General features: G+C 52.0%; 1 protein-coding gene across 12 annotated transcripts in view; it reads right to left on the bottom strand.

Annotated features, from left to right (window-relative positions):
- The window catches only part of PTPRS (protein tyrosine phosphatase receptor type S), a 177,220-nt gene that overhangs the window by 119,485 nt on the left and 44,212 nt on the right, over positions 1-13,523 (bottom strand). For all 12 annotated transcript variants that reach the window (XM_083483581.1, XM_083483588.1, XM_083483586.1 and 9 more), the window contains exon 4: positions 10,396-10,584. In XM_083483581.1, the coding sequence (XP_083339707.1) occupies positions 10,396-10,584 (189 nt within the window). The remainder of the gene's footprint in view (positions 1-10,395; positions 10,585-13,523) is intronic.

The following is a 13,523-nucleotide window of genomic DNA, read 5'->3' as shown; positions in this document are numbered from 1 at the left end:
GGTCCAATCTCTGCTTAAAAGGAACCCTTTGCTGCACTAAACTCGGAGCTGCTGCCAGTCCGAGCACAGAGCAATGGCCCGGGTGGGTAAGCAGACTGACTTGAAAGAGGCAGCTTCCTACGAACCATGGGACAACAAGGTGAGCCACTCTCCACGTCCTCAGAGGCACTGCTATCCTCCGAGGATGGGTCGAAATGGACATCCAGCATTGAACCCAACACCCCAGTCCAAATAGCTTCACGGGCGTTCTCCTCAAGGTTTGGGTTCAAAAAGCCTTCCTCATAAAATTGGAGGATCCTTCCCCCGCTCCCAGACCCCACTGGCTTTCCAAGAGGTTACTGCACATCTCAGTCAAGAAAAGTATTATTGTAAGAAGATCTCTAGGGTTTTACTCCCATCCTGAAAACAGAGCAGGTTTTGCAAAGCGCGGCCCATTCTTCCAAGTCCAAAAAACTCCCCCTTTGCAGACTCGCCAAATATTGGCATTCCCTGGTATTGCCAAACATCATCAATGTCTGCAGCAGAGGCATCTTGCTGAAACCTCTACGTCCGCCCTGAAATAACCGGCTTTCTTTTTTAAGAGTTTAAACGTCTCTAATACTCTCCCCCCCCCAACTTCTTAGATGAATGTGCCCTGTTTTCAGGATAGGGGTAAAATAAAGCACCTAGTTATTATGATTAGTTAGTGTCAGCTGGGAGGGGAGAGGGCGAGATGTTATTTGGTTAAAGCTGGTTAAGGTTCTAGTTAGAGAATCAGCTTCTGGCTGGACAACAGGTTACAAAAAACAGGAATCTACAGAAAGGCGTTAGTTAGCGTCTAGTTAAGGTTACTAGCTAGTTAATGTTAATCGAAGCAAGGTATGCTCGCTGGAGGAAACAGTTTGGAAATAAATGAAAAGGTGTAAGGAAAGGGAGGGGAGCGTTAATTTGGGCAAATCTCTGCAGAGAAACAGCTGGGTGGTTTTAAAAAAGGCAGCAAGAAAGAGAGAGAGAAAGCGAGGGAGAGAAGAGGGGGAAATTAGCAGAGGGTTGTGGATTTATTCAGTGGAAATACAACAGCCTTGAACTCATCTTTCCGTCTCAGAAAATCAGGCCTGGAAACACATGCAAAAATCTGCCATCTGTGACAACAATCTGGAGCAATGCGGGGAGAGGACCAGTGGGGAGAAGGGGGGGGGGGTGCTGGTCTATGGGGGTCTGACTCACTTGAAAGGCATCTTTGCCGCATCACTGGTGTGATACCGCACAACAATTATTTCCAATAGGAACAAATTATCTGGAGCCTATGAGGGCATTCGGGGGGGGACACACATAAAACTTGGGTCTGGGGGGGAGAGGAAAGAGGGGTCCCCAGTCCCAAAATGGCGGTGTCCAACTGGCATGGCCAAAAACCACCACCTTTGCAAACCAGTGCAACCCCAGTGACGGCTTGTGTTGATAATCTTTGTGAATATCCAGGTTGCCACCCCCTTGCCCTGCCTTCAGGTCAGAAAACTGGGGTCTATAAAAATAAACGGACCCCTGAGCGTTAAGTCCAGTCCCTGGCCGTTAAGTCCAGTCATGGACGACTCTGGGGTTGTGGCGCTCATCTCGCTTTACTGGCCAAGGGAGCCGGCGTACAGCTTCCGGGTCATGTGGCCAGCAGGACTAAGCCGCTTCTGGCGAACCAGAGCAGCGCACGGAAACGCCATTTACCTTCCCGCTGGAGCGGTACCTATTTATCTACTTGCACTTTGACGTGCTTTCGAACTGCTAGGTTGGCAGGAGCAAGGACCAAGCAACGGGAGCTCACCCCATCACGGGGATTTGAACCACCGACCTTCTGATTGGCAAGCCCTAGGCTCTGTGGTTTAACCCACAGCACCACCGGGGTCCCAACTGGGGTCTATACCGGCATCCTATCTGCCTGTGAATGGGATTTGCTCCCAGTTTTGCCGCTCCCGGTGAAATTTTAGATGTAACGCCATGGGAAGGCAACCTAAGGCCCGGGGCCCAGATCCGGCCCAATCGCCTTCTAAATCCAGCCCGCAGACGGTCCAGGAATCAGCCTGTTTTTAATTGAGTAGAATGTGTCTTTTTATTTAAAATGCATCTCTGGGTTATTTGTGGGACACAGGAATTCATTTATTTCCCCCCAAAAATATAGTCGTCCCCCCCACAAGGTCTGAGGGACAGTGGACCAGCCCCCTGCTGAAAAAGTTTGCTGACCCCTGTGTAACGCTGATGAACACTTTTTAGAAAAACCTTTCTCCCCCTCGAGATTTCATTCCAGTAAGGCCGGCCCTACCATTAGGGGAAATGACCCAGCCATCTTTAGGCAGCAGATGCTGGCATCAGAAGATCAGAAGTGGCTGTTCCTCCTGCCTGTCTTCCTCTCTGGAGGGAAGAGATCTGTGCGCCACAGAAGCCTGCCTTGAACCCCCTAAACTCGCATTCTTCCCCCTCAGGGTTTTGTACAGTGGTGCCCCGCAAGACGAACGCCTCGCAAGACGGAAAACCCGCTAGACGAAAGGGTTTTCCATTTTGGAGGCGCTTTGCAAAACGAATTTCCCTATGGGCTTCCTTCGCAAGACGAAAGCCCATAGGGAAATATCCGGGACAGTGGGGAAGCGCAGCGCGTCTTCCCCACTGTCCTCGGACCTCCTCTGAAGGCTGGCGGTGGGGCGGAAAGACCTTCTCCCCGCGCCAGCCTTCGGATGGCTGTCCTGAAGACTTGCGGTGGGAGGAGGGTTTTCCTTCCCACCGCCAACATTCAGAATGCTGTTCTGAATGTTGGCGGTAGGGAGGAAAAACCCTCCTCCCACCGCAAGCCCCGGGAACAGAGGAGAAGCGCTGCGCCCCTTCCCCTCTGTTCCCGTACCTGTCCTGAAGGCTTGCGGTGGGGAGAAAAGCCCTTCTCCGCACCGCCAGCCTGGCAAGCGGTTTCCATAGGAACGCATTAATTGATTTTCAATGCATTCCTATGGGAAACCGTGCTTCGCAAGACGAAAAACTCGCAAGAAGAAAAAACTTGCGGAACCAATTAATTTCGTCTTGCGAGGCACCACTGTATGTGGATGCTTCGCCAACACCTAGACGGTGTTGCACAAGGAGTCGCATCAGGCAGCAGTTGCCACACGCTAGCCCTGAATTGCAGTAACGCCAGGCAGAAGTTCTAATGGGCATGCCTGGCTTGGCTCATGAAGAGTTATTTAAACTACTGGGGGTGGGGGCAGAAGGAAAATTTATGAGGGGGGGAATAAACCAGGACTATAGGGCACAGGTGGCAGATTTTTATTTTTTTAAAAACCTGTTGGAGTTTCACATCTAAGAAGCTGGAGAATATTTGCAAGGTGGGGAAGGAGACAGAGCTGTAGACAACCCCTTCTAGTGCAGGAACAAATTGATTTTGAGAAGAGTTCCTGCTTTCCCCAAATACTACCAAACAGTAAAGGTAAAGGGACCCCTGACCATTAGGCCCAGTCGTGCGGCGCTCATCTTGCTTTATTGGCCGAGGGAGCCGGCGTACAGCTTCCGGGTCATGTGGCCAGCAGGACTAAGCCACTTCTGGCAAACCAGAGCAGCGCACGGAAACGCTGTTTACCTTCCCGCTGGAGTGGTACCTATTTACTTGCACTTTGACGTGCTTTTGAACTGCTAGGTGGGCAGGAGCAGGGACCGAGCAACGGGAGCTCACCCCGTTGCCGGGATTCAAACCGCCGACCTTCTGATTGGCAAGTCCTAGGCTCTGTGGTTTAACCCACAGCGCCACCTGCGTCCCTCCTGAACAGTATATTGTGGCAATTGCCCAGAACTTTGCTTCTGAGGCAGTAGACCGGAGATTTTTATTTGGTGGGCGGGCAGTGGTGGCATCTGGCAAGTAAACAAGGTCCATAATTTAAAGGGAGACTTTGTGAATCGAGACCAGGCCGAGAGCTCCCAAAGCAGGAAAGCAAGGAAGGAGCTTGTTTTGTCACCGGAAGTCTCGGCCCGTGCGGCCATTTAAGAACCTGCCACGTGGGCAGAGACTACCGGCGATGGCGACAGGAGGAGGAGGCTGAGCAGCCGATCAGATACCGTGCCTGGTTTACCTCAGTGATGTCTGATTGGCAGAGACATCCCTGCGCCACGCTGAGGTAAACCAGGTGCGGCGTCTGATCGGCAGAGCCGCTGCCGCTCAGCCTCTTCCGCCGCTGCCGGGTTCTTAAATGGCCGCATGGGCCGAGACTTCCGGTGATGGCGACGGGAGGAAGAGGCCGAGTGGCGGCGGCTCTGCCGATCAGACGCCGAACTTGGTTTACCTAAGCGTGGCGCGGGGACGTCTCTGCCAATCAGATGCCTCTGCCTCCTGTTGCCAATCAAACGATGCCCCTGGTTTACCTGCGCACTGGGCCGCGGCCAGAGGGGAGGGCTGCGCGTTCCCGTGCAGTGATGGCGGCGCGTAGACGCGCGGCGGTGGTAGCAGCAGCAATGGCTGCTGTGGAGCAGTGGTTGCCGAATCTCAATGACTTCACAGGGCAGAGCTAGAGCACCTGGGTGGAGAGGGCTGGGACGTCCGCTGCAGAGACAGGTGAGCGCACCTGCCCTTCCCACGGGTTCGGAGGCGGAATGTGCCTGGTTTACCCCCGGCCAGCTCCCTCTAGCTCCCCGCTCTCTGCCAATTGGCTGTGTGTGTGCACGTGTGGTCTGGCCCTCCGAAAGATTTAAGGGACAGCGAACCGGCCCACTGGGGAAAAAGTTTGCTGACCCCTGCCTTAAGACTCTCCACTATAGCAAACAGGGAAAGCGAAATTAGGAAGGTGTCTCAGTGCCTCGTCTGGACAGAGCACAACTTTTAATTTTATTTCAGGGATTCCTGCCTCCCCAACCACCCTGCGGTTTCCAGGAAATTTCTAACACACAGTTGTTAAATGTGAAACTCCAAGCTCCAAATCAGTTTGTGGGCGGGGGCAAAATGAGACACGATGCAGTTTTAAGGTAGCTCACCATATTGTGTTAATGGGGATTCCAGGACGACTTTATTTTATAACTACCGAATTTACCTAATTTTGGAAGAGTTTGCATTTTCTTCTTTTCCTTGTAAACAGCCATGAGGTTTGAGACGCCGGTAATTTTTGCTTTTAGGTGCCTACGACAACCTCCCAGGTCACAAAGGTTTTGTTAAAAATGGCAGAATATCCCTACTGAAATAAGGCGTTAGTAGAAGAGTCAAGCCGCATGCCTACTTTGTAAGGGTGTGAGGAAGCTGTTAAAAGAAGGAATTAGTTTTAAGGGTGGGAGGAGGGTGGGGCAGGCAACAGGTTTGGGGTTGACTGGTTGTCAATTTTTTTAAAAAAAGAACTACTAATATTTAAGAAAATGAAGAATTGACTTGATTTATGTGGAAAGCACACTTACCAAAGGTGTCTGAGTGAAATAAAATTAAAAAGGAAACAGAAAAGGGGGAAAAAATTAAAAGTGTGGTTATAAGCCAGTTACTTTTAAAATTAATATTTCCAAAAAAAACCCAAAGCCGACGAACCCAACACAGGACAGAACATAGATAAGACAGAGGTTATCACATACAGAAGTTTAGACATTGATTCCCAGACGTGACAGCTGAGGTTCCCCACCGTCTCCCCAAACGAGTAGAGGAGACACATTTCATCCTTACCTTCTGAAAAGGTTTACTTTGAGAGTTATTGGAAGGGCGAAACTGCCGCACTCTCACTGCCGTGTCTCTGCATGAGCCATTGAATGGGGGGATGGCATACTCAAAAGAGGAAGGCACCAGGCCATGGACTCACACAGAGAAGCAACATGGAGTATTCCCCATGTTGGCCATTTTGGGGGGCGGTCGGAGGGCCACTCTCCCTCCAAGCATGCTATCAGGCCCCCTTTGGGAACCCCTGGTGTTCACGCGATGCAAACGTCCAGTCTGCGCGAGGTCTTCTGCTCTTCCTCTGGAGTTGCCCATGGCGAGCACAAGCTTTGAGGCTTGCAACCGGCAAACACCACAGGGCACCCCCTCCGGAAGCGCAAATAGTCATCTCTGCACCGCCACAACAAACACATGCACAAAAACCGACCTTCCCAGGCCTGTCAAAATTAAGTCTGGCGTCTTTCCTCCGTTTTGAGAAGACTCCCACCAAAGCTTTCTCAAGTTCAAGGGACACATTCTGGGCACCACAATTCAAGAAGAACACTGACAAACTGGAACGTGTCCAGAGGAGGGCAACCAAAATGGTCAAATGCCTGGAAATGATGCCTTATGAGCGCTGAATCACAATCAGCGTGAGCGCAGACGCGTCGCTGCGGGTTGCAAACCTGCACGAATCACGTTCCCAACCCGAGCGTCCACTGTAGTAGCGTTTACTTGCATTGACACCACCAGAAATATTGGGGTGGGGTGGACCGAGGTGAAGACTCTTAATCAAAGGGTTGTGGGTTCCAACCCCCCCCCCCGTTGGGGAAAAGATTCCTGCATAGCAGGGGGTTGGACTAGATGACTCTGGGAGACCCTTCCATCTTTACAACTCTATGATGGCCACCAATTCAGATGAGGATCGGACAAATTCATGGTGTGTGTGTGTGTGTGTGTGTGTGTGTAAAAGTATCCATGACCACCAGTAATGATAGGATGCAAACACACACACAGAACACACATACCGCTTTGGTCTGATCCAGATTCAGGCTTCTCCTGACGTTCTTAATTAAAACGGCATTCCTCAAAACGGAACGTTTCAACGTGCAGGGACTGGCAGTGTTTCAAAGCACTTTTTGCACAAAGCACTCGTTTTAATGAAATCTTGGACCTGCCAGAATGCAAAATGCAGCGGTTCGCGCGAGGGCGGGGGCAGGAGAGAGAGGAGCAGAGTGGGAGGCAACGAAGGAATGAATCAACTCCGGCCACCCATTAAGCAAGACGGCTAACTCATGCCAGAAAGGAAAGCGAAAAGGGAGAGGACAAATTAGGCGGTTGTCAGGCTTCCAGAAATTCCAGCGCAGGCAGAGTTTCCGACGGGAGGGGGGCGGCTTCCCGCCTGGCAGGCTGGTTTGCAGAAGGGCTGTTTGTTTGCCGGGTGCTGGCCGCACGGGGGTCTGCTGCCCTGCAGAAAGGGGCTTTTAAACGGGGCCTTGAGAGAAGTGCACAGGGTTCCCCGCTCCAATCCTAAACGTTCCCGCAGCGACATCGGAACAAAGGGCAGGTTCATGTTGCCGCTGTGAGACGAGAGCCGGGTTTGAGGCCTTCGTGCCGATCTAACTGTGGCTCCTGCGTTGCACTGGGTTGGACTTGACGGCCCTTGGGGGTCCCGTCCAACAACGCTATAATGCTATGGTTCTGTGAAGCCCTAATCCACCTGGGTTCAGTGTAACTCAGGGACTGCCTGAGCCCTTACATCCCGGCTGGATCGCAGAGATCACCTGCAGGAGCAACACCGGAAATTACCCTCAGTTGGCAAGGCTCCTCTGACAGCAGCAAGAAACTTTATTGCAATCGGTACAGTCTTGTGGAACTGCCTGCCACTGGAGAGCCAGCAGGCGGCCTGCGCCAAACGTTTTGGTTCCGTCAGGCTTACGCAGGGAACATTTCTTTCCACAACGGCTAGCTGATTTCTGATTTTAACTTTTTATATGTTTTTTTTAATTGTATGGCTTCAAGGTACTATTGCAGCAAACTAATAGCTGTATATGCCGTATTGGCCTGGATATAAGGCGCAGGTCAGGTCTGTGTCCAGGGCAGCTGTCTAACAGCCCCATCTGGTACGCAGGCTGAGACCCTCCCTGCCTGCGCACTGTTTCGCCAGAGTGGTGCATGCTTTAGTTATCTCCTGCTTGGACTACTGCAGTGCGCGCTACGTGGGGCTACCTTTGAAGGTGACCTGGAAACTACAACTACCGTATTTTTCGCTCTATAAGACGCACCAGACCATAAGACGCACCTAGTTTTTGGAGGAGGAAAACAAGAAAACAAATATTCTGAATCTCAGAAGCCAGAACAGCAAGAGGGATCACTGTGCAGTCAAAGCAGCAATCCCTCTTGCTGTTCTGGCTTCTGGGATAGCTGCGCAGCCTGCATTCACTCCATAAGACGCACACACACATTTCCCCTTACTTTTTAGGAGGGGGAAAATGAGTCTTACAGAGCAAAAAATACGGTAATCCAGAATGCAGTTTTTAAGGGTGCAGAGAAGTATAACTTTCCGAGGGGCTAAACTACAGTTCTCAGGATTTTAGCAGAGTGGGGGAAGCTAAGTGCTTTAAATGGATGGGGTTCATCTCTGCTGGCACCTGTTCAGGATTTCTTTTTGCAAGCAGAGGACTCGTGTTTGGAGATTGCAGTTGGGAAACAAAACAGTGCAGAATCACTGAATCGTAGGGTTGAAGCGCCATCTCATCCAACCTGCTTCAATGCAGGAATCTCAACAAAAGCGTCCATCAGAGGTGCTCTGCAAAGCGTGGCCTTCTTTAGCCGTACAAAGAGGAAACAAGGAGGTATCCGTGTTGGAACTAAGAGCGGCCGACACCCCAAAGCTAAACACACACAAACACAGTTACACAACACACAACCAGGGGAGAGAACACAACAAACGTCGAGGAAACAACTCTGAAGGCAAAGCCACATGGAAACACATCACGAGACGCAAAACCGCAACTCAAAATTAACTGAAGGGCAGGTAAACAAACGGACAGGTGGAAGCAGGGGCCTCACCTGCAGCGATTCCTGCACCTCAGAAGGGTTCAACTAGATGTCCTTTGGGGGACCCCTTCCAACTCTACCGTTCTTTGATCTGTTTGGGCAGCACACGCTGTGTGTTGTTTAATGTGGCATGCCGCTTAGTGTGTTGGTTAGAGGGTTGGAGCAGGACCCGGGAGGAGCTGGGTTCGAATCCTCACTCAGCCATGAAGCTCTTTGTGTGTGACCTTGCACCAGTCACCACCTCTCAGCCTAACCTATTTCGCAGGGTTACTGTGAGGATAAACTGGGTTTGGAGAACCTTTTGCACCACCTCTCTGGGGGGAAAGGCGGTACCTATAAATGCGATAAATAAATGAATGAAAAAATAAGCGTGGAGAACTGAATTTAAGAAATGGAAACCAACACAGCTTCACCTGTCCCTTGGTATAAGAGACGGGAGGCAAGCACTCCTGAAAAAGGAGAGGATGGAAAAGACCCAACAAATGACTCAGAATTTCATGCGGTCGTTTCTACATCCGTTACTCCGGTCACAAAGCCCAGGTAGCGGCAGCAGAGTCCTGGGCCCACGACATCCCTCAAAACATCGCACCAGCCGTCACCCTAGCTTCCAAACTGCCACAAACATTCACACAAGTGGGTTTGTAACACTTAACCCTGGCAAAGGCCATTTAAATGCAGCAGAGTTCTGGCAAAACTGCAAGTGTGCCCAGCTGGGTAAAGTGAACTTTTCCAGATACTTGCATGTTAAGCGCTGTATGTATGGAGGAGCAGGAAAGTTCTGTGTCCAGGGCAGCTGTTTATCAGCTCCACCTGGTACGCAGGATGAGACCCTCCCTGCCCACAGACTGCCTCGCCAGAGTGGTGAATGCTCTGGTTATCTCCCGCTTGGACTACTGCAATGCGCTCTACGTGGGGCTACCTTTGAAGGTGACCCGGAAACTACAACTAATCCAGAATGCGGCAGCTAGACTGGTGACGGGGAGCGGCTGCAGAGACCACATAACACCAGTCTTCAAAGATCTACATTGGCTCCCAGTACGTTTCCAAGCACAATTCAAAGTGTTGGTGCTGACCTTGAAAGCCCTAAACGGCCTCAAAGGCCCAGTATACCTGAAGGAGCGTCTCCACCCCCATCGTTCTGCCTGGACGCTGAGGTCCATCTCTGAGGGCCTTCTGGCGGTTCCCTCCCTGCGAGAAGCCAAGTTACAGGGAACCGAGGAGAGGGCCTTCTCAATGGTGGCACCCGCCCCGTGGAACGCCGTCCCACCAGATGTCAAACAGAAAAACAACTACCAGACTTTTAGACGACATCTGAAGGCAGCCCTGTTTATGGAAGCTTTTAACGTGGCTGTGGAAACCCAGCCAGATGGGTGGGGTATAAATAATAAATTATTATTATTATTCCTGAAAGAGGCAGTGCTAGCATAGTGGTTAGAATTCCAGCCCCGGACCTGCGAGATCAGGGTTCAAATCCCCACTAGGCCATGGATCTCCCTGGGGGCCAGTCGCTGCCTCTCAGACACCTTGAGCTTGCTGGAGAATATATGGACGCAATAAATCAATATATATAAGACCTTGTGATTCCCCCAATCCTTTCCCAGAGGCAGCTTGGGGTTCCAAAGGGGACTCTCTGGCACAGAGAGTGGTTTACTCTGCAGACAGCACACACGAATGTCTGAGCAGGATCTTGACCGAAGCGTCACCTGCCCCCCACCAAGCCGACCATTTCGCCTCACCTGATCTCAGCTGCTTTATCCTTCCGTTGCTGGCGCTGGGGTCGACGGGCAGGAAATCTTTGAACCACGTGATCTCTGGATCGGGGTTCCCACTGGCTGCGCAGAGCATGGTGGCGGTCCTGGTGCGCTCCACCACTTTCAGCTGGGGTCCCATGTCGATGATGGGGAAGCCCGAAGGAAGCTGGTCCTCTGTTCGAAACGACACGGGCAAAAGGGGAAAGGGTGAGACTCTGCGGAGGCGTCAGGAGGTAGCATTCTCTGCGAAGGGCTCAAGGAGGCATGGGAAACTGCGACCCGGGGAAGCATGGGAAACGGCAACTCGGGGAAGCATGGGAAATTGCGACTCGGGGAGGCATGGGAAATTGCGACTCGGGGAAGCATGGGAAATTGCGACTCGGGGAAGCGTGGGAAATCACGACTCGGGGAAGCGTGGGAAATTGAGACTCGGGGAAGCATGGTAAATTGAGACTCGAGGAAGCATGGGAAATTGAGACTCAGGGAAGCGTGGGATATTGAGACTCGGGGAAGCATGGGAAATTGCGACTCGGGGAGGCATGGGAAATTGAGACTCGGGGAAGCATGGGAAATTGAGACTCGGGGAAGCGTGGGAAATTGAGACTCGGGGAAGCATGGGATATTGCGACTCGGGGAGGCATGGGATATTGCGACTCGGGGAAGCATGGGAAACTCGGGGAGGCATAGGATATTGCAACTTGGGGAGGAATGGGATATTGCGACTTGGGGAGGCATGGGAAACTGCAACTCAGGGAGGCATGGGAAATTGCGACTCGAGGAAGCGTGGGAAACTGCGACTCGGGGAATCATGGGAAATTGCGACTCAGGGAAGCATGGGAAACTGCGACTCAGGGAAGCATGGGAAATTGCGACTCAGGGAGGCATGGGAAATTGCGACTCGGGGAGGCATGGGAAATTGCGACTCAAGGAGGCATGGGAAACTGCGACTCGGGGAAGCATGGGAAATTGCAACTTGAGGAGGCATGGGAAACTGCGACTCGGGGAGGCATGGGAAACTGCGACTCGGGGAAGCATGGGAAACTGCGACCCGGGGAGGCATGGGAAACTGCGACCCGGGGAGGCATGGGAAACTGCGACTCGGGGAGGCATGGGAAACTGCGACCCGGGGAGGCATGGGAAACTGCGACCCGGGGAGGCATGGGAAACTGCGACTCGGGGAAGCATGGGAAACTGCGACTCGGGGAGGCATGGGAAACTGCGACCCGGGGAGGCATGGGAAACTGCAACTCGGGGAAGCATGGGAAACTGCGACTCGGGGAGGCATGGGAAACTGCAACTTGGGGAAGCATGGGAAATTGCGACTCGGGGAAGCATGGGAAATTGCGACTCGGGGAGGCATGGGAAACTGCAACTCGGGGAAGCATGGGAAACTGCGACTCGGGGAGGCATGGGAAATTGCAACTTGGGGAGGCATGGGAAAGTGCGACTCGGGGAAGCATGGGAAACTGCGACGGGGAAGCGTGGGAAATTGCGACTCGGGGAAGCGTGGGATATTGCGACTCAGGGAGGCATGGGAAATTGCAACTCGGGAAGCGTGGGAAATTGAGACTCGGGGAAGCATGGGATATTGCGACTCGAGGAAGCATGGGAAATTGAGACTCGGGGAAGCGTGGGATATTGCAACTCGGGGAAGCATGGGACATTGCGACTCAGGGAGGCATGGGAAACTGCGACTCAGGGAAGCATGGGAAATCGTGACTTGGGGAAGCATGGGAAATCGTGACTTGGGGAAGCATGGGAAATTGCGACTCAGGGAAGCATGGGAAATTGCGACTCAGGGAGGCATGGGAAATTGCGACTCGGGGAAGCATGGGAAATCGTGACTCGGGGAAGCGTGGGAAACTGCGACTCAGGGAAGCATGGGAAATTGCGACTCAGGGAAGCATGGGAAATTGCGACTCAGGGAGGCATGGGAAATTGCGACTCAGGGAAGCATGGGAAATTGCGACTCAGGGAGGCATGGGAAACTGCGACTCGGGGAAGCATGGGAAATCGTGACTCGGGGAAGCGTGGGAAACTGCGACTCAGGGAGGCATGGGAAATTGCGACTCAGGGAGGCATGGGAAATTGCGACTCAGGGAGGCATGGGAAATTGCGGCTCGGGGAAGCATGGGAAATTGCGACTCGGGGAAGCATGGGAAACTGCGACTCAGGGAGGCATGGGAAATTGCGACTCGGGGAGGCATGGGAAATTGCAACTCAAGGAGGCATGGGAAACTGCGACTCGGGGAAGCATGGGAAATCGTGACTTGGGGAAGCATGGGAAATTGCAACTCAGGGAGGCATGGGAAACTGCGACTCAGGGAGGCATGGGAAACTGCGACTCCCATGCACCCCGGTAGGAAATGCTCTCTTATAAGAACATTAGCAGCTGGATCAGGCTTATGTATTCCAGCATCCTGTTCTCCCAGTGGCCGACCAGACGCCCCAATGGGAAGTCCACAGCTGCAGCTCCCTTCCCCTTGCAGTATTCAGAAGCATACTGCCTCCGACACTGGAGGCAGGACATTGTGGCTAGGAGCCACCCTCTTTTAAGGCATCCCAAGTTGTGCCCATCACTGCCTCTTGTGGAAGGGAGCTCCACAGTTTAACTTTTAAAATGAGGCTGCATTTTAAATTCCATTTTAACCTGTATTTTAAATTGTCCCCCCCCCCCCCGTTATGTTTTTACTGTAATTTTACTGGTGTTAGCCGCCCTGAGCCCAGCTCTGGCATGGAAGGGGCGGGGTATAAATAAAATAATAATAATAATAATAATAATAATAATAATAATAATAATAATAATAATAATATTAACTGTACACTGTCATGAAGAAGTACTCTTTTTTAGCCTTTCCTCAGCTTTGCCGAATGCCCACGAGTCCTTGTGTTAGGAGACAGGGAAAAATACCGTATTTTTTGCTCTATAAGACTCACTTTTCCCCTCCTAAAAAGTAAGGGGAAATGTGTGTGCGTCTTATGGAGCGAATGCAGGCTGCGCAGCTATCCCAGAAGCCAGAACAGCAAGAGGGATTGCTGCTTTCGCTGCGCAGCGATCCCTCTTGCTGTTCTGGCTTCTGAGATTCAGAATATTCTTTTATTCTTGTTTTCTT

Source organism: Podarcis liolepis (genome assembly GCF_965112155.1).
Source record: "Podarcis liolepis genome assembly, chromosome: 18".
Taxonomy (NCBI): domain Eukaryota; kingdom Metazoa; phylum Chordata; class Lepidosauria; order Squamata; family Lacertidae; genus Podarcis; species Podarcis liolepis.
This window is presented reverse-complemented; position numbering and strand designations above follow the sequence as displayed.